The sequence below is a fragment of the Petromyzon marinus genome, chromosome 36, assembly GCF_048934315.1.
Source record: "Petromyzon marinus isolate PM22_M1 ecotype Great Lakes invasive population chromosome 36, UKy_Petmar_22M1.pri1.0, whole genome shotgun sequence".
Taxonomy (NCBI): domain Eukaryota; kingdom Metazoa; phylum Chordata; class Hyperoartia; order Petromyzontiformes; family Petromyzontidae; genus Petromyzon; species Petromyzon marinus.
Window position 1 is genome coordinate 2,002,010 of NC_133702.1, and position 20,569 is coordinate 2,022,578.

Sequence of the window (20,569 nt, forward strand, 5' to 3'; positions counted from 1 at the left end):
ACATTGACAAGTAGGAAATTGCGTAAATGTTTTGGTCCGCATACATATTTTTGTATGTAGGCATGATTATGTGGTCGAATTTTTTTTATTTCACTAGACGTTAAGAGTTGACTGGCCCATGTACCAATTCTGTGAAATGTTATTCACTGTGCTGTGAACAGAAAACTGTGGATGACACTGCTGTGTTCGTAAGATGGTGCCCCAGGATAGACCTTGGGTACGTTTATAAATACGAATATAGCAGCATTGTTAGCATTACGTCGTGATGGCTATTTGTTGTGAATGACGAAACTGCCATTCATCTCGGGGCCTGGCCTAAGCTGCCACCGAATATAATCAACACAATTTTCAGACTTGCCTTTGAAGAAGTCTTTTCGATCAGGTGTCCAAATGCCCATCAGCTATTACTCTTTTTCATTGCTGTACCCGAGCCATTTGTGGACGTTCCACGTTTCCGTGACCGAATATAATTTACGTGCAACAGCCACCATTTGAATGAACTAACCCCGACTTGAGAATCTTCGCTCCGTTCTAACAGGGCCTGTCTGTGCCACGTGGTTCATGTCCTGGCAGGCGACTGCGGTTCACACAACAGCGACCGAGCACGACCGTCCAAATTTACGTTGCCCGTCAGCCTGGCTGCACATCCCTTTCATTGTCCCGGTTGTTTACGCTCCGCACGTAGGTTTAATTGACTACCAAGCAGGTCAAGCGTGATTAACGGAGCTCTGCTGCAATTTCCTTGTTGCAGTGCATCGATGGCAAAGGAGCGCGATCCTATTTGTGCCAACGCTCTGTTAATTGTCCCGCTGCCCGACCAAACGAAGGCACAAATCTCCCTTTTCCCTCATTCCATACAGCTATATCTGCACGCTGAGATAGCATGACAAGCCCGAACAGATTGGCACGAATGGTAGAGCGAATGCATTTGGTATTTATCGTGGCAAGACCGTAGTCCCTTAAGGGAATGTGGCTCCTGTTGGCTGAAGGTGCAGCCCTGCGTTTGCTTGCTTATCCAACTGCTGTCAAAGGACCTCCACTGGAGGGAATGCTATAGACATCCACAAAAGGGCATTGACCTCCTCTTCCATGCTGGCCAAGTGGATAGGAATACATGGGAGTGACCCACACGTCCCAACATATGCATCCTGCCAATCCATTTAACTGTGGTGAACCCATTTACTGTCTACTGCTTGGGTGGACAGAGGTGGAGGGATTTGAGAAACTTGCAACGTTTCAACTGGCGCGCCGGGAGATAGAATCGAGTCGGTGCCCTCTGGATTGAAAGTACAGTGTGCTAACCATTAACCACGTAGGACTCCCTCTTTCTGCTGTTACTTTATTAAACGATTTTTTAAAAAAAAGATTTTCTTTGGAAAGTTTGATTTATAGTCAGAGATTCTCCTCTCGGTACGTAATGATTTACCCTCCCCACAGTTAGATTCATTGTCACGATTCAGGGTCACAATTAAATAGTTTTGTGGCTCTGGTTTAATTTGATTCATTCCACTAGTCTAAAGACAACATTTCTAAATCTGAAATAATTGTCACTTGTACAGTTTTATGAAGGCATGTGAGCATAATATTTTAATTGCATTGTTGAATTGCTACTTTTATGTGTGCTTGCAGGCACTACAGAAGCAGAAAATACCATAGTCCACCTTTCTTAAAACAACACATTATGGCAGCAGGATGAATACCCTGCTACCTTCGTTAGGGGGTTGAAACATGCCGTTTGGCTTCCGATAACTGCCCAAGTCTGGAAGGCATTTGTATAAAGTAGGTTTGTAATTTTTGGCAATATTCGAGGTCCATTTTATTATTTGGCTACAAGACACGTGAATTGAACATGATCAGTTCTTACAAGCGTTGCTCAATACTCATATCATAAACATAAGAATCGATATTAATTGATGCATTCTCCGTAAAATTAAACAGCTGCTGTAAACCAACTACCAAATATGACAGCCGTAGCGAGACGTATACGATGCGGTGTGCTGAGCGCGGCAATATTTCCCGCGTCGTTGGTCGACCGGAGGCGACGCGCAACTTGTTGCCACAACCACAGCAACATGAATACTGGATAGATGTCATGTGACATGGCTCTCATTGCACTTGTCTGAGCGTTGAACCTGTACTGCAGAGAGATCCTGGGTTTAAATTTGTCCAGATATTTTTTTTATCAAGCCGGATTTTTTTCTATCACGGTCACCGGGCACGGACCTAAAGCCACAAAAAGTCAAGTGGCCAGCAGCAAACGGCGCTATGGAAGGGTGTAATAGATGAGGGTGTAATAGATAAGGACATACATTTCTTGAATTGAGCAAGGTTAGAAAAAATTGGGTGGGAACAGAAACGATGCCAGGGAATTAGAGTTTAGCAGTGTAAGGAGTGAGTTGCTTGTCCTTGGCTTGGTCATCATTGACTGCACAACAACACTGTTTGGCTTTACACTAAATTCAGCTCTGCCCAGGTAAAACTGAAATGTATAAAATTATGAATATTTAAAGAACAACTCTGAGGGCAGTTTTTTTTCATTTGCAAGGCCCGCGGGCCACTGGCGGCTCGCTGGCGGCCTTTCGTGTGTCCCCTTAGGTGTGGCCCACAATGATACACAACATGTGAAATCACCCCTCATCATGCTGCTTTCAAACACCCAATGGTTTCAAATGTGTGGCGGCCCTCATACAGATGATGTCTCATCGGCGAAAGTGTACACCCCCCCCCCACCGCTGAAAATGTGTGAAAAATACTGCTGTAGACAGTGAAAGAGCGCCGTGCAGTGCTGTGTGAGAGGCCGATTGGAGAGACTCCTGACGTGGTTCTGTGGTGTCATCTGTCACGTGGCTCTACTGACAACAGTGAGAATTCTGCTAAGATGTAACTCCACCTCACCATATGACTTGGCCAGCACAGATAGGATATGATTTATAATCGCGATGCCACCTTGGTGTAATGGTTAGCACGCGGGGCTCTCAATCCATAGGTCACCGGGTCGTTTCAATCTCCCGACGCGGCAGTTGATCAATTCATCCCCACCTCTGTCCATTCGGCAGTATGAATAGGTGCGTCAGTCAGTTAGTCGATAGGCAGGTTGCGCATGTTGGGGTTTAATTGTGGGGATACCCCCACCTTTTCCAATATGTCAGACCATTGTGGAAGCGTAGACCAAAATACCCTTTCTGGAGGAGCTCTCTCTAACTCCATCTAGTGGAGGTCCGTCTCTCGGCAGTGGCGTGAGAAATCGGCAAGGCTGCTTTCTTTGTCTTACTCTTTTGAATACACTCGTGCATTGCTGTGCACAAATCTGCATAACCCATGTATGAGTGTGCCATAGGTAGTTGTGCTATTTCCTGCGTTTTATAATCCAGCTTAATCACATAAATGCTGGGGAATTTAACACTGGCGGCGACTATAGCAAGTTACAGTGCAAGCAAAACCAATTTCCTTGCTTCAGACGTCCACGGGATACCACGTCCTATTAGTAACAAATATCCTAGTACTCCGTGCCACCACCAAAGCACATCTGTGTCTCCCTCGGAAGCATTTCGTCTGCAGTCCCGCATCACCTCTTCTGCCTGGTGGCTTCGTTATCTTTCTCTGGGTGTCATTGGCCTATATTTAAACGGATTTTTGTTTTTTTCTCATCGTTGGGAGAAATATAATTTAATCAGTCTTATTTCTGGATTGGAGTTCCTGTTCAGCTCATAGTTGGACAGTCTGCCGAGTCCCATCATTTCACACAAAACAGCTGCCGGTGAATACGAGATGAAAATTAAAGTGCGAGTGTGTGGTGTGGTCACCGGATCGCTGAGCTCGTGTAACTTTTTATTTGTTGGTCTATGAATCACCTTTTTCCGTGTATTGTCATTCATATTTGTTTCCTTCCTGGATACACTTTTTTGGCCGCGTTTCTATTACGGGGAAAAAAAAGGCATCGGAATTGGTTTATTGTCGCCCTTCGGCAAGGCCAAACTGTCGCCGCAGTGCCCAGGCAGGGCTTGTCCACACAAAGCACTCCGACGCACAAGGAAGCAGTAGTTGGCGGTAATTGCTGTACTGTCCCGGCGATTCCTAACAGGGATGAAACCGGTATACTGTACGGTTTTCGTCAATGCTGCTGTCTAAATTAATATGGCCGCAACTTTTATTCCTTCGAGTTGGTGGTCTAACACAGGGCTCTGTGTGCGTTTATATACCGCACTTGCGGTTGATGTGACGTGCAAGGCATAATGGAAGGACCGATCTTGAGGTCACTATCACACACTTTTCCATCATCTTTTGTGTGTATTACGCTTATGATATTCTTGGTTCTTTCGGTAAAGTCACGTAGAAGGGAAACAACATAATAAAAATATAAAACAATGAAATTTTCACGATGTTTCGACTGCAACACAAGCAATCATCATCAGGTGTGAAAACCACAATAAGAAAATTTGAAAAAAGTGGCGGTTATTTTTAACGTTAGCACCACGGAGTGCGATTTGACAGTTTGTTCAGATGGACAAGTCCATCTATGTTCGGAAAAGAGGAGGGGGGAGACGAAAAAATAATGGATGCGGTCTGAAAGCCACCGTAAGTGTGAACAATCAATTAAGACCCGAAATGGTTTATTAAATCCTTCCAATGATTGCTAAGCCAGAATCCATCTTCTCGGTTGAAATTATCTCTGTATATGTGGATAGCCTCATGAACGAATCTCTCATGGTAGCCAGATGGCTTGCAAAGAACCTCTGTCTTGGAGAAGTAAATGTCATGTGAGCCTACTGAATTATAACAATGATCTGCCACGGCCGAGGTGTTGGTCCTACCGTGTTTAAGGTCTGCTTTGTGTTCACAAATGCGGTCCGAGACATGTCGTTTGGTTTCTCCAATGTAACTCCTACCACAGAGGCAACTTAGTTTGTAGACGCCAGGGTACTGTATGTCCGGAATCACATCTTTTACAGATGGAACCAGATCACGGATTTTATGTAATGTGTTGAATCGGACCTGGATCTTGTGTTTATTCAAGATTTTGGAGATCTTTTTTGTGATCCCCGCAATGTAGGGTAAAGTGATGGTTTTGAAAGGCTCCTCAAGAGGGTCCTTCTTCATGATTGGAGTGATAGCTTTGCGGATTGTGTAGTCGGAGTAACCATTAGCCTTAAGAGCTTGGTGTACGTGCTTGAACACAAAGCAGACCTAAAACACGGTAGAACCAACACCTCGGCCGTGGCAGATCACTGTTATAATTCAGTCGGCTCACATGACGTTGACTTCTCCAAGACAGAGGTTCTTTGCAAGCCATCTGGCTACCATGAGAGATGCGTTCATGAGGCTATCCACATATACAAACACAGAGACAATTTCAACCGAGAAGATGGATTCTGGCTTAGCAATCATTGGAAGAATTTGATAAACCATTTCTGGTCTTAATTGATTGATCACGCTTAGGGTGGCTTTCAGACCGCATCCATTATTTTTTCGTCTCCCCCCTCCTCTTTTCCGAACATAGATGGACTCGTCCATCTGAACAAACTGTCAAATCGCACTCCGTGGTACTAACGTTAAAAATAACCGCCACTTTTTTCAAATTTTCTTGCTGTGGTTTTCACACCTGCTGATGATTGCTTGTGTTGCAGTCGAAACGTTGTGAGAATTTTATTGTTTTATATTTTTATTATTTTTTGTTTCCCTTCTACTTGACTTTACCGAAAGAACCAAGAATATGAATCCCTGCAGTCACGAAAGCTTTAAATCAAAATTTTACGCTTATGATGTTTACTTTGATTTTTAGGTCTTGCTTTGGAAGATAATTTTTTTCTCTGCAGCCCTTGATATTTGCTTCTTTTGAAATCGCATAACTTATTTCCCCTCCCAGATAATGAGTATCAAACCGTTAACAGAAATCTGTGTGCTTCAAATCTGCTTTCAAACTTTTCCCGAAGTATATATACCATTGTCTTCCAGCCGCAATCCTCCAATTTTTATTTTATCAAACTTGTTACGAGCACAACTTTTTGCTTTGTTTATCGGCAGGCTAACTTGATAGCCTTCTTTTGTCAAGTTCTTAAATCACACCCTGACCTTAATATGTCGTTCTCATGACTGTTGTCAGAATATCACAGGCGGTAAATCTTGTTCCAAAAGTCAAATTATGGTTGTATTGATGGTGACGTTTTTGGTGATGATGATGACACTTTAAGACATGCCTATTCCATACTTCTGTTAGGTTATGTTGATAAATATTGTAATAGTATGGCTCTTATGGCTATTCATCGAACAAAGACGGTACTGCATCACGCTCTTTCAGATGCGCTTCTGTGGCCTTCTGGAATGCTCTTTCTTCCAAAATTAGGAAGCCACCGAGAGCTATGCACTCTTAAATCTAGATTGAAAACTAATTTCTTTAGAACTGCACCTGAGGACGGACATAAGGTGGGAAAGAAGTTATACATAATGATGATCTCATTAATAAGACACGTTTCAAACTGTTGTTTGCAGAATTTTGTGCCGCTGCAGCTGATGGTGACGAGCCCAACTGGAGAAGAGAAGGTGCTTGGAGGAGGAAATGAAAACAACCGGGAACTTAGGCTGCAAGTCGGAGGACAAGAGGGCACCCATGCTGAATCGCCTGCAGACACTGGAGAAATCAAGAAGCTTGAAAAACGGTCCAGATTTTCAAGAAACAAGCGAATCGCGGCTCTTTGCAAGAAAATGAAAGATGAGGGTGGAATGCACCCATTCTGTCACATCAGCCTCGACGACGTGGAAGGGAATGACAACACTGACGATTCCTCAAGTGAAGCAACTTCACCGGCTGCTAATTTTGAAGCCGACTCTGAGAATAATAATGTGTTGGACAATGCCGGTTCGATGATGCACCGGGATGCCGATTCGCGCAACGATAATTTGGCAACTTCCAAGGACGCCGCTGATGTGGTCGAGCCATCTGCTGATGCGGACCAGAACGAGGACCCTGACCGCGCTACGCGAAACGAAACCGGCACGGCGCAGCGACGCGTCGAGCTCGCCAAGATGACGGAGGTCGAAGTGAGCACCGTGCAGACTGTTGTGAGGAGCGAGTTGCCAGTGGCCACCAAGTTGGACGACGACCGCTCCAGGGTGCTGGTGCAGAACGACGAAGAGGTGGGGGGGGAGGCCGCCGCCGCCTCTGGTGATGGCCCTTCGTCGTCCAGCGAGCGGGGCGCAGAGGGGAGTGCCGAGGGTTTGATGAGCACTTCGCGGCAGGAGCCGGCTACGGACTTCAACATGAACATGCCAACGGACGGTGACGCCGCCTTCGAATCGGTGGTAGTGGTGCCGCCGCTGGCGGCGCGCAGGCCGTCGGAAAACGCTTACTCGCATTACGAGAGCTATGAGGACCTCCGGATTGGAGGTGGATCTGAAACGACTGCTAACCCCGGCGAGTGCGTTGATGACTCCCCCACGTCGCTCGGAGTGGATGAGGGCTGGGACGTGGAGGGGAACAGAGCGGCGGGCGCGGATCTACCAGGAACAACCGCCCCGGGAGGCTCGGAGAAAGACGTGCAATTGAACTACTCCAAAGATGACGCAAATGAAGCACTTGAGGCACAGGCGGATTTGGACGTTTGTGATGAACCGCCGCAAGCTCCGGTCAACGTTGATGATCATGTTGCTGCTGCTGCTGCTGAAAGAGCTGCAGTGACCGAGTGTGATGTTTCGGTGCAGACTGAAGATGCCAGTCTCTATGAAGAAGTCTTGCCGGAGGATCTCAAAGGCAGTGAATATTTGACCGAAGTGCCCTCCATGCCGCTGCAGGCTTTTGAGATAGCCAATGTTTCCTACTCAACTCGTCTGCACGAACGTCGTGCTCCAACAGAACACTCGGAGTGCGAGCTCGACGCTGCAGACGCCGTTGTTCAGCACGCAGACGAGGCTCTTGTAGATTTTAGTCGAAATAGCAATGAGTTGCAACACGACTCGATATCGTACGTTCATGTCGGAGGGCAATTGGAGGAGTCGTTGTGCCCCGAAGAACCAGTCGGAATGGATATAAGCTGTGATGATGTGCAGTTTGGTGAAGAATTGCCTGCTCCTCGTGCATATGTGTTGTCAAAAGAAGCGGCACTGGGTGAATACGAATCGGTACAGGAAATGCACGAAACCTCTGACGACGACTCCAGAACCCCAACTAATGTCAGCCAAGAGCACTCGCCAGAAGTCTGCCAGGGCAATGAAATGGCCAAAGGGCATACCGAGACCCATCTGAATCCAGTGAGCGAGGACTCTTGGGGAGATTATGAAATTGTGGAAGAAACGCCAGCTGTGGAAAGTTCAACTGAGGGGGTGCTGCTGGAATCAAGTGATGGAAAAGCTCGTGCAGCACCGGGAGCTGAAACTGTTGGTGGATTTTCGTGCACGCCGAGCGACGCAGCCCCCTTGGGTCACGAGCACGCCGGCGCAGCCGAGGCGGCGGAAGAATGGGAGACGGCTGTCAAGCAGACCCTGTCAATCCAGGAAACCCCCTGGGTGGCCGATCGTCCACCGCTGCAGAAGGAACCGTGGGTAGGAGGGGGGGTAACACAAGGTGTGATCGTGAAGTCGTCTCCCGTCTCCGCTAAAGAATTGGACGAGGGTAGCGAGTGCGTGCCTGCACGTGGAATGCATGCTGACCGCGAGCACGAAGTTCCTACGGAGGGGTTGGCTGGGATCGCCTATCCAGTTGATAAACAAGTCCAAGAACTTCTGGAAAGTTCAGAGATGATCTGTTCAGAACCACGCCCTCCGGAAAGTTCAGAGATGATCTGTTCAGAACCACGCCCTCTGGAAAGTTCAGAGATTATCTGTTCAGAACCACGTCTTCTGGATAGTTCAGAGATGATCTGTTCAGAACCACGTCTTCTGGAAAGTTCAGAGATGATCTGTTCAGAACCACGTCTTCTGGAAAGTTCAGAGATGATCTGTTCAGAACCACGCCTTCTGGAAAGTTCAGAGATTATCTGTTCAGAGATGATCTGTTCAGAACCACTGCTTGTGGAAAGTTCAGAGATTATCTGTTCAGAGATGATCTGTTCAGAACCACTGCTTGTGGAAAGTTCAGAGATGATCTGTTCAGAGATGATCTGTTCAGAACCACTGCTTGTGGAAAGTTCAGAGATCTGTTCAGAGATGATCTGTTCAGAACCATTGCTTGTGGAAAGTTCAGAGATTATCTGTTCAGAACCACTGCTTGTGGAAAGTTCAGAGATGATCTGTTCAGAGATGATCTGTTCAGAACCACTGCTTGTGGAAAGTTCAGAGAGTATCTGTTCCGAGATGATCTGTTCAGAACCACTGCTTGTGGAAAGTTCAGAGATTATCTGTTCAGAACCACTGCTTGTGGAAAGTTCAGAGATTATCTGTTCAGAACCACTGCTTGTGGAAAGTTCAGAGATGATCTGTTCAGAGATGATCTGTTCAGAACCACTGCTTGTGGAAAGTTCAGAGAGTATCTGTTCCGAGATGATCTGTTCAGAACCACTGCTTGTGGAAAGTTCAGAGATCTGTTCAGAGATGATCTGTTCAGAACCATTGCTTGTGGAAAGTTCAGAGATTATCTGTTCAGAACCACTGCTTGTGGAAAGTTCAGAGATTATCTGTTCAGAACCACTCCTGGAAAGTTCGGAGATGAGCTGTTCAGAGATTATCTGTTCGGAACCACTCCTAGAAAGTTCAGAGATGATCTGTTCAGACATGATCTGTTCAAAATCGCGCCTTGTGGAAACTTCAGAGATGATATTTTCAGAACCACACGTGCAGCTTCAAGACGACCCATTATTCGCAGCTGTCCCACCAAAACCCAGTCAGAAAGATGTAAGCATTGCGAGAGATGCTGTTGAAACTGTGACTGACTTGGTACCCAATGTGGAAGATAATCAGTGCATTTTACAAACTGCTGTTTTAGAGCAACTCAAGCTGGTATCATTATCTAATGCTGAAGAAGAAGACAATGCTCTAGACCCCTTTCTAAAGGCGGCAAACCAGACATTGTGCATCACTGAAGCATCTCCACTGCCTCACCAGCCCATTGGTGACGTAGTTAAAGTCCAAAAAACAACTGACATCGAGCAGAACTTTTCAGTGCAGGAAACTCGGCCTGTGGCGCAGGAGTATCCATCCTATGATTTCGCACTGCAGGCGACGGTTACAGAAAGCCTGCCGATGAGTTCCACGCCAAGGGTCCGTCACGTGCACCATAAAGACACGGAGGAGCATGAGAATCATCCGACTGATGTGCTTAGAGAGGAACTGCAGCAGCAGGAGGAGGAGCAGGAGGAGGTTGACGTTCAAACAGCTAACGTCCTGGTAAAAAAGAAGACCCAAATATCACATTTGGGTGAAGAGAGTGTGAAGCGTTACTTCGAAAGCGGCGACGCTGAAGCACACTTTCCTGTCGCTGCCTCCGACTTTAACCTGCAGTATGAAGAAGTGCCGCTGTCCGAGTTCATGTCGGATGCAGCGGGACTTGGAGAGGCGTCGCCGTGTGAGATAAACGAAGAGGTCAGTGTTGCGAGCGTCATTGTTGAACCGGGCAGCTGTAATCTGTCCGATGTAGAGGACGACACTGAACTAGATCAGGATGTTGAAGAAGCTCCCGATCTAGAGCACTATATGGAGCAATTCAAGCCAAATCACGACTTCTCAGATGTGACGTCAAACATTCAGGCCATTCAGGAGGCATTGCTGGGAGCGATTCGCCCATTAGTCGACCTGCCAGACAGTGAGGAAATTGAAGCTGTATCCTCTCTTGTTGAACCACAGCTCAGAGACAGAGGTTTTGAATCCACGGAAGTAACAGTTTGGAATAGACCTTTTCTTGAAAAATTTTCAGCCGTAGAATCCTACGTGATGACAGAGCAGCCAGGACAACTTGGGGAGACGCCTGATTTAACCCCAGAGATCAAATACCAGCACGAATTAGAGTTTCCAAAAGCACCAAACCAAACGCAGTGGTTCCCCAAAACATCTGCTGTGCCCAACGAACGCGTGGACGAGCCAAAATTTAAAGAAACAAGTTTCATTGAAAAGACCCCACCAGTGGAGCGAACCCATTCACTGGAGGAACATTGGGCAGCTGACTCGAGCGTGACGGATGATCCAGCTGCGGGGAACGGAACTCAACATGACCTTACAAGGCGAGAGTATGTTGAAGACGACGAACAAACGTCCATTTGTGAAACCCACGTGCTTCTGGCCGAGGGGACCGATAACATTGATGCCCTGGCAGAGCCCATAATTACGCAAGAGCAGCTAAACAGGATCGTGGGCATGGTGGAAGAGAACGTCAGACGCTTTTTGGAAGCCAACGCCGGCACGCTGCAGGCGTCGGCAGACGATGCCGGCTTGGCGGAGCGATGTTTACCGGAGGGCGAGGAAGACGGCGCAGGGCCTTGCGCGCAGCCTGAAGGGGGGGAGATGGTGCCCACAGCCCAGCTCGAAGATGCACTGGGAGACGAACTCGCGGAGGAGACTAATTTCGAAAGCTCTGCTTTTAAACCTCCGCTGAAACTCAACGATTTTGAAACCCCTTCTGATGCTCTTGCCGCTTCTTCGTGCACTCGAGTAACTCGTGATTTGGAGGCCTCTGCAGATGTCGTTCAACCCGCTCGGTTGCTGCTCACCTCGGTTGCGCCGGCCATAAGCACTGATGACGGCGCGGTAACTCCTGAACTAGAATCCGTTGACCAGTGGTTACTTGAAACCCCGCCTCTATCGCGTCGTCGTCCCGCAAGTAGGATTAATGAAGGACGACTTGACGAGGATGCCGTGCCCCAGTCGCCAGTGGAGCAGCATCTCACTGAGGAGGTGAAACGGGTCGGAGAAGATGTGCCTGCAGCGGGAAAAAGGGACGAAGATGTGTGGGATAATGATGAGGATGATGGCGTTGACTTGCGTTTTGAGAACCAAGAACTGGATAAAGATTTGGAGCCTCGTGTTGCGTATGAGGAGCTAAACAAAGATGTAGACTCGTTCGAAGAAGACAAAGAAAAGCAGTACCCAGAAAGAAATGTTGTAGATTTGCAGCTGGAAGAAGAGAAGGCTGATTTGAAACGAGAGCAAGGAGTATCAACAGGTACCATCTTTCTTCACTCGGATCCGCAAGTGCAACTTGAAAGTGGGTCTGTGTCTGGCTCTGTCTTGGCAGAGCCTGAAGTTGAAGTGCTCCCAGTATGTGATGAAATTGAAGCAGTAGGTGTGAAGAGGTATGTGGTTGAAGCAGGCTGTGACTACATATTAAATGTACAAGATACTGTCACAGATGAAAGCCTCTTTGAGGAGGCCCAGGTGTCGCAGAGACCGTTGAATGAATTGCCAATGTCAAAGAGGGAAATTTATGACCTTGCCACCAAAGTTGACCTTGACTCTGCATGTGACCCGTCAAAATCATTTGGGGAGGAAGAGCAGCTCCGTGAAACTCGCCTCTTGACCGAAGTTGGAGAAATCCGGGACATTCTGCAGAGCATGCTCGTGGAGGTGAATCAGCCGGTGGAACGGTTCACACTGCGAGACTCCGCAGAGGGAAAAGACGCCCTCGCCAGCATCATTGAAGAATGCGGCGAGACCAAGGAGATCGTGGGACACGCGCTGCGGGGCATCGCCGACGCCGGTCCAGAAGAAGGGGAAGAGCCACGTGCGACCGAAGGCTCTCCTCCGCTCGAAGGCGATCGGCACTCGTCTCGTCAATCGCGACCCGACTCGTCTCACGCGGCTCAAGGGCTCGGCGATCCTGAGGGGTGCCCTGGCGCCGCAACCGACGGCGGTGGCGGCGACGAGTCGGCCGAGCAGCCGGTTCCTGACGCGAACAAAGCGAGGCCCAAGCCAAGAAGGCCGAGGCCGGCGTTCCCGACCATCATCGTCAACGAGGTGATTCCGGAAGAGGATGAGAGCCGGGCGTTCGTCGAGGACGACGACTCCCCGCCCGGAGCTTCGGGCTGGGACCATGTCGCCGCCGAGCCCTCTGGGGGAGGCGAGGTCAGGCCGAGGAGGGGGTGGGCGGTGTCAGCCACGGCGGTGGCGGACGCGAGCCCGAGCTACAAGCGCCTGCAGCAGGTGTTCGAGAAGGTTTTGTACTTCCTCGCTTTTGTCGTTTTCCTCGTGGCCTTGTACCACTACGACATTGTGGTGTGTTGCGCACTTTATGTTGTTTCCTTGGGTGTCCTTTACTACGAGAACGAAATAACTGAGTCCGGTCACAGGCAGTATCAACCCGGGGAGTGAATAGCTAGATTTTGACATGAAGTTATTTTAAAGTGGTTTTAAGTACAGTTATAGGTTATGCAATAATGTTAACGATGCCAGTTTATAATTGTCTCAATTTAGTATTGATAGATTACATCTGAGGGATTTTTCTCCTTGTTTGTGGGCTGTTTGGTATTTAGGATTTCTTGTAAAAAGTGTAAAATGACTTGGCGTTCAGTCATCCTAAGTCTATTTTTATAAGCAATAGATCAGTTTTCCATACTTGTACAACAATAACCCACACCATGCACAAACCATTAACTATGAGCAGTTGCAACGTAAAAGCATTATTTATAGCGTGTTCGAAAAACATGCTGGCATCGAATACTTAAAAAAAATCACCTTTAATAGCGTCATAATTTCTTGCGTAATGGTAGAATATTAACTGAATGTAACATATATGTGCAAAAAAGGATTTGGAATATATTTGTTAGGATAAAGACATTAACAGCTCGGGATTTTATATGGGGGGGCAGGGGGAATAAGTAATTGTCCAGCAGTTCCGAAGCGCAGTCGGACTGTGCAGTAGCTGTCATTATTTCCGTACATTTCAAGACGTTGCAGTGAAGCTGTGTTTTTTTCCCTTCATTGTTTTGATGTTGGCATCAGCCTCCTCGGATCGTTTAAAGCAGCTTCCACGTCGTCAAAATAACCGCTTTTACCTCTTTCGTACCTTGAGCAATAATGGTGAAGACTCGCTTGGCTAAACACACGGCACTAGCTTTTTGTAAAAGGATATCTTTTGGAACGCGTTGGGTGCCACTCGTCCTCCAATCGGCTTGCGATGCAATTGGCGCAACGGCCAAATTTCGCGTTTTGAGGGCTTTGCACATGCGCAGGCCAGTGTGTGCGCAAACTTTGCGGACTGTATCGCGAACCTGCAGTAGGGTGTAGGCGAATTGAGAGTACGGCGAGTGTCAATGCTGAATTTGTGGCGTGTATCAAATAATACACGAGGATTTGTATAAAGCGGCTTGGCTTCAAAGCATCGCGCGATAACCCCCCCCCCTTCCCTTCCATTGGTGTGATTTTCATCCTGGGCGTTGAACTTTAAGGCAAGATGGTCGAGGCTTTTTTACATTTCAATCTGTCACCTCGATCCATAATAAACGTCTCAATTCATATGGAGGAATTAATAAGCTTTCATGAAATAAATAGCCTTGACAGTGTTTGTTGCCTTTTTGATGGTGTAGTGTGTCTCGGCCCACTGTTTTCGATGCGGCATCAACAGCCGTTGCTATATTAGCAGTACAGTTTGGGCCCTCCAGGCAATTCTGGCCCCCCCCACCAGTTCGCCTGCGATCGCTAGAGAGATGGACTTGTATTAACACTGACATTTGTAACTTTATTTTAAAGTCTTAGCATGTCGGCGTGCTCCTGCATGCATTCTTCACAGACTGTCTTCCCCCATCGTGTGTGTCCAAATGCAGCCCAATGTAAATTGTGTTTTGAGTAATAATCATAATAATAAATGTATTACCGTATCAAGATGTGGTTTTCCCGATTGGCCACATCTGACGATGAGCGTTTTTGTCGGTGCACGTGTCTTTAACTATGCGCACCTATGTTGAGTTTGAATGAAAGGTAACTCCAGAAGATTACGATGAATGTTTAATGAAATGTTAAAGTGTTTGTTATTTAAAGAAAGAATAAGGGGCGGTGGAAACATAGGTCTACGTTGGGAATTCACTTTGGGTATTTCTAAAGGATATTTAAAATTTTAACTATTAAATAACGACCTATATCAGGCCGATGTGTACAAACTTGTGACTTGGGTTTCTGAATTACTTGCATCCATGACATTTTGCCACTAAAATTTACATTTTATAAGATCACCATTGTGATGTTGTTAAGTCTACAATAAATCTATATTAAATGTTCCTATTTTATAATGAAAATCTTCTACAGTGGCAATGTGGGCAATAAAGATCCTGTGACCCTCTCCCCCATTTACAAGCATAACCCCCGATGTGCCCTAACCAAACTCCAAACCTTGGCTTCGTGCAACTAAATATATCTTTTAAAATGTAACGTTCTCTTGCCCACCTACCGTTCTCAGGTCCCCGCTTTCTTTAACACGGCTCGCGAATCTCAGTGGCCTCGTCTGGTTAAACAACTAACACGAAATTTAGCTAATACGGTAATTTTACGTGTGATTTAAAGTGCTGCGTTTCCCATTCCCTCCCATCCCAAGACCGGCTTAACACACTTTTGCCGCGACGCCCCATCCCAGGATTCGCCTCCCTCGCACGATGTGGTCACGTCGACCACCGAGCTTTTTGAAATAAAGCGCGAGCCGCCTGCTTCGTGTGTACAAGGCGGGGGGGAGGGGGGGGGTCGTCTCGCGACTGTGGTCCCTGTCCAAAACTCGATTTGTTTAGAATGTGAGAGCCTGCACGGAACACCGTGTTCAGGCCGGGTTTGATAACCGGGGCCTAAAAATAGGGTCGTGCCAACCGTGCGTCTCGTGGCCGGTTGAACCTGCGGTGGTGGAACGACGAGGCAGCAGCACATGTTGGTTTCTGTGCTGTTCGTACAGCACGGAGGTTAAGACGGCTTTCGTGCGGGACAAATAGGAATACGCATAGACGCGCCACCTTTCCTTGAGTTTTCGTTGTCGCGACCCCCAAGGTCGGCATTGAGTTACGTCGGCGGGAGTTTCAAATGGTTAATTTTTTTTTCACTATTGTTAATGAACAGTTTTGCTGAGCCGGCAGGAAAGAAACAAGGTGATATATTTTTCACACGCGTTTCCCAGACTTTATTTTCGATTGTTCATGAGCGACAACTTTGGTTCGAGTTGTGGTGATGAGTTTGATGGCTCAAGTTGTTCTCAATGTTTTCGTTAAGCCCTCATAGTACGCATTCTTTTCTGAAGTATATTCTTTTCATTGTTTTTAGAGCATTGATTATCCATAATTTGATGTGATTGCTCAAATTACGTCAAATACATCCCCGCAATTTAAGTACAAAGTATTAATTGGGTGCCGTAATTACGCTGGCAATTTCCAAAACGATTGCCACTGAAGTGTTAACACTGCATTTTATTGTGCATTTTGCGAGTTGTATGTAGTCGTGGATAACACACTTGTATTAATCATAACAGACACTGGGTAGCCTTGTTAATTTACTCTAACCTTTGTAAAATACAGCGTGTTACACTTTTCGCGATTTAAAAAAACCTGGTATTTTAGTCTCCACCATTTATTTTGGTTGAATATGCCTTGCAGAAAGTGACCCATTGCACCAGAAATTAATGAATGGACAGAACCAGCACCCATTCTGGTTCGCATGCAAAACCCGCGAACGTCAAGCGTGAGCACGGGCAATATTACCAGCCTATTGTCTCTTTATTGGCCCTCATTTCAATTAAGTTGTTGATTGCAAAGGCCGGAGGACATTTGAATTTGTGTCCAGAGATGAAATAAAAACACGATCTGCTTTGCATACAAAGACTCGGCTTTGTTGGAATTAAAATTACTTTGAGTATATGTCATTCACGAAACTTTATTTTTTGGTGAAAATCAAATGATTCGGGGGCACGGAACAAGGTAATTGCACAGCATCGTTCGGAGTCGGCTCGGATAAGTAAGGGGAGGCGCCCGGTCATTTTTAAGAATGAGATATTGAAAAGAAAATTTCTCCAACTTAGCGCTTCTTCTCACGTCTCGTCGCCGAGTAATAATTACATGGTGGCACTCGTGTTTTGACACTGCGAGGTTGCCATTTGAAGAAATATTGTAGTCGTGCATCTGTGCGCTCACGTTGCGTCCAAAATATTTCAGAATGTTTGTTTCGAAGGGATGGCTTGTATCATTTAACTGCAAAGCTTCCCACCTGCAGCGATGTTTTTGGGGTGATCGTTTATTTAGGTAATTCTCTAAAACTGAAAATCGAACTACGACTGCACGGGTTTTCTCACAGTCGTGCTGTAGAGCTCTCCCGTGTGTCATTTGGATTGTATCGCTTGTTGTCCGGCGCGATGTCCCAACGTTTCGCTCCACACGCTTGGACCTTCAGGAGTTCGCTGTCTCTAGAACAACACGTGGTTACAGGCATACACTCGGCGGGAGATCTAAGTCTGTTGCTAATGAATACAAGCATAGCATAGTAAGAGCAAGCGTAGTAACAACTTGCAAGCATAAGTAACGTCTAGAGGTATGAATATAAAGCAGGTTCTTAAGCTAAAAGGGATTTTCACCGTACAAGCTTAGGCTAATTGTAATTCCATTCTAAATATATGCAAATAGTTTTATATATACAGCGTGGTAGCACTAAACTTTTGAAATGCAACCCAATAACTGAAAAAGTTTATTTTTTTGGGTTAAGGGTTTCTTTATGATAGCCATACACATTAGGATATGCAAACTGATTATGCTTTAATGTTCATTTGAAACGGCCGTTTCTTCGCAGAGATTACATTATTATTTTTGCTTTTTCCGTAGCGTGAGCAAACGTTTAAATGGTAATTATGGAGACGTGCATGCAATTGTGTTTGATGGTGGTGTTGAAAGCGGATTCATTTTTGTGTGATTTCTCAAATGCTTATGTTTTTACGAAAGTGTTCATTGCTTCTCTTTATAAATTGTCACGTTTCTCTGCAGTGGATGGCATTTTGCAAATGCCCGTTTCAATACAGTTAAATCGGACGCACCCTTTTATGCTCTGTCCATCCGTTTAGTTTGGCAATACTATTAATGCTATAACTACTAAATTAGCGTGTAGTGTGCAATGTGTGTGTGTGTGCGCGCGTGGGGGGAGGGTTCTTGTCCACACTGTGTATTTGACGTTGCTCGTTTGCACTGTCGGCTTGCGTTGTTTTTTGTGTGTGCGTTTTTTGAGTGAACCATTTGTTGTCTGCACTTGGACTGCTGTTTCAAGGGAATTGAAGTGCAATTAAAGAAAGATGATCTCCTGCTATTTGTCATTTATTTTTGTTAGAAGGCCCAATTCTACTCGTTAACTCGTGAGCTGCGATCGTCTTTAACGATATCGTCCCTGCAATTTTACATCCATTTTGGGGGCTTGGGGAATTCCGAAGTCGCACTACACCATCAACATTTTGCGGTGTCTAGCCCAATTACTCGCTGCCTCACTTGCTCACCCATTCACTCGCTCGCACAAAGATCCCCCGTGCAGTCTTCAGACTGTTGGGGCAAGTGCTGTTCGCGAGCACCTCCTGAAGGCCGACAACACACGAAGGGGTAGAGTGCCCAACACCATGCTCGGCCGCCTTTGTCTCCCCGGATGACGATTTTTTCACATTGCACCGGGTACTCGTTTAAGGCTAAATCAACCTAGGGGAAGCCGAAGACCGGTTCGGATATATTCGCCACTGTTGTTGGTCGAGAGCCGAAATGGAACTCGAGCACTCCCCACTCAAACCCACCTACTCCCTCGCCCGGTTTACCAACATACTCACACGCTCATTCAGCACCATTGCTATTTGATTTCCTTACCAAAGCGCGCGATACGCATGGGTACGGAGCACTGTACGATTTACACGAGGTTCATTTCACCCGGGACTTGCAATACCGGTGTAAGGTGATTTTGGCGTGTCGCCTTGAACAAGCCTGCATGGTCTCTAACCGAGCGTGACCCCAGGAATCTTGGTGCATGACCCTGGGAGCAACGGCTGTCCATCAGCACGGGCGAGGCCCCAGCGGACAACTGTAGCCTCCTTCGGATGATTGTGGTCATCTGTTTAATTAAGCATTGGTAGTGGCTGTATATGGGTCATATGCAATTAATGTACAGCGTTTTGGGATTCTATTAGCATGAGGCTATATAAAATGAAAGTGTTATCATGGGTCAAACGAAGGCCATTTGGTGTACACGTCTTCTTGAGTTGTGATGTCCTTCCGACAGGCAGTTTCTGTATTTAACACCTGACCCCCGGTTGCTTTGTGTAACAATCGCTGACTGCCCATTGACATGAATATACGTTTCCTGAAGCCATATTGATCGCATTGTACTGTTGGAGTAGCTCAAAACAACCTTCAGGACTTGGAGCAAGGTGACTGCACGCGCAAGCCAATACTGAACACGACGTTTGTGGCATGACGCAGTACACACAGCACCATGTGTGTGTCGGTTCACATGTACCATTTAAAAATACATTGACTTTGGAATTCCCTGAGCTCCCAAAATGTATGTAAATGCATTTTTTAGCATTATATATAGAATAAGCATGCAGAAGATTTTTTACGGTGTATTGCATTTCCTGAAATGGATGATTTAGACGACAGACGTTGGCTACGTTTGCAATATAATTGAATTCTTGTTACCTTCCATAATTCACGCTGAGACGGCGGGACTCTGAATGTCAAGGTGCCTCTCCGATATAAAAAGCAACGGGGCAGCATCCATTGGCAGCCCTGAGCGAGTGATGGATATTCCACATTCCTATGATGGGATTGTCCAGTTAAAGTACAACCGCTGCTGGGTTTCCATAAAGCGGTACTTATTGTATTGACTCAAGAGCGGTGATGGTCCAAGGCAGGGATTTGGATTTGCAATCTTCCAGGAGAGTGGATCTCTCGAAACGCACGACTCCGCCTGCCGGGATACGTCATAACACACCTCCGATTAGCACGGTTGTCGACATACGGTGTGAAAACAAGTTCAGCAGACATACATCCAGTTCACCATAGAAGTGGAGGTTGACAGAACTCTCCAGTTTCTGGATGTTCTCTGGCACGGCCAAAACGATCAAATACCACAGCGTTTATCCACAAAAAAACTCACACTGACGCCTATCTGAATGCAGAATCACACCATCACCCCGCACAGAAATCCTCTCATCAAGATGCTCATACATCAGGCCAAGAACGTGTCAGATGGTTACAGTCTGAAGAGTGAGATTAAACATGTTAAAGAAGTGCTGCAATTGAAAGGTTACAATGATGTGCAAATCAACCGAGCACTGAATTCTAAAACCAAATAAAATAGCACAAGCAATTAAAAGTATAAAAATATCATACATTGCAGGAGTAACTAATAAACTAGCCAATTATTGGGAAAAACAAAACATGAGTTAGATTTGGCACGGGACATAACATACAGAAACAAATATCTGGTACTAAAGATGCATTACCGAAGCTATAAACAGAAGGTGTGTACCGAATAAATTGCTATTGTGGCAAATGCTATGTTGGTCAGACAGGACGAATGATCAGCATGAAACGAAAAGAACTGCAATATTAAATCATCTCAAACAACTGTCGGCAGTGGCAGAAAACGCGTGCCAACAAGGACACTCAATTTATTTTGAAAATGTTGAAATTACGTGCAATATTAGTTACTACTGGCCAAGACTAATTAG

The 20,569-nt window shown here is 46.3% G+C and overlaps 1 protein-coding gene across 6 annotated transcripts in view; it reads left to right on the forward strand.

Moving 5' to 3' along the window:
* LOC116949417 (uncharacterized) overlaps window positions 1–18,160 on the forward strand; it is a 32,838-nt gene extending 14,678 nt beyond the window's left edge. For all 6 annotated transcript variants that reach the window (XM_032966720.2, XM_032966716.2, XM_032966718.2 and 3 more), the window contains one exon: window positions 6,487–18,160. In XM_032966720.2, the coding sequence (XP_032822611.1) occupies window positions 6,487–13,224 (6,738 nt within the window). In that variant the 3' untranslated portion in view covers window positions 13,225–18,160. The remainder of the gene's footprint in view (window positions 1–6,486) is intronic.
* The last annotated feature ends 2,409 nt before the right edge of the window (window positions 18,161–20,569 follow it).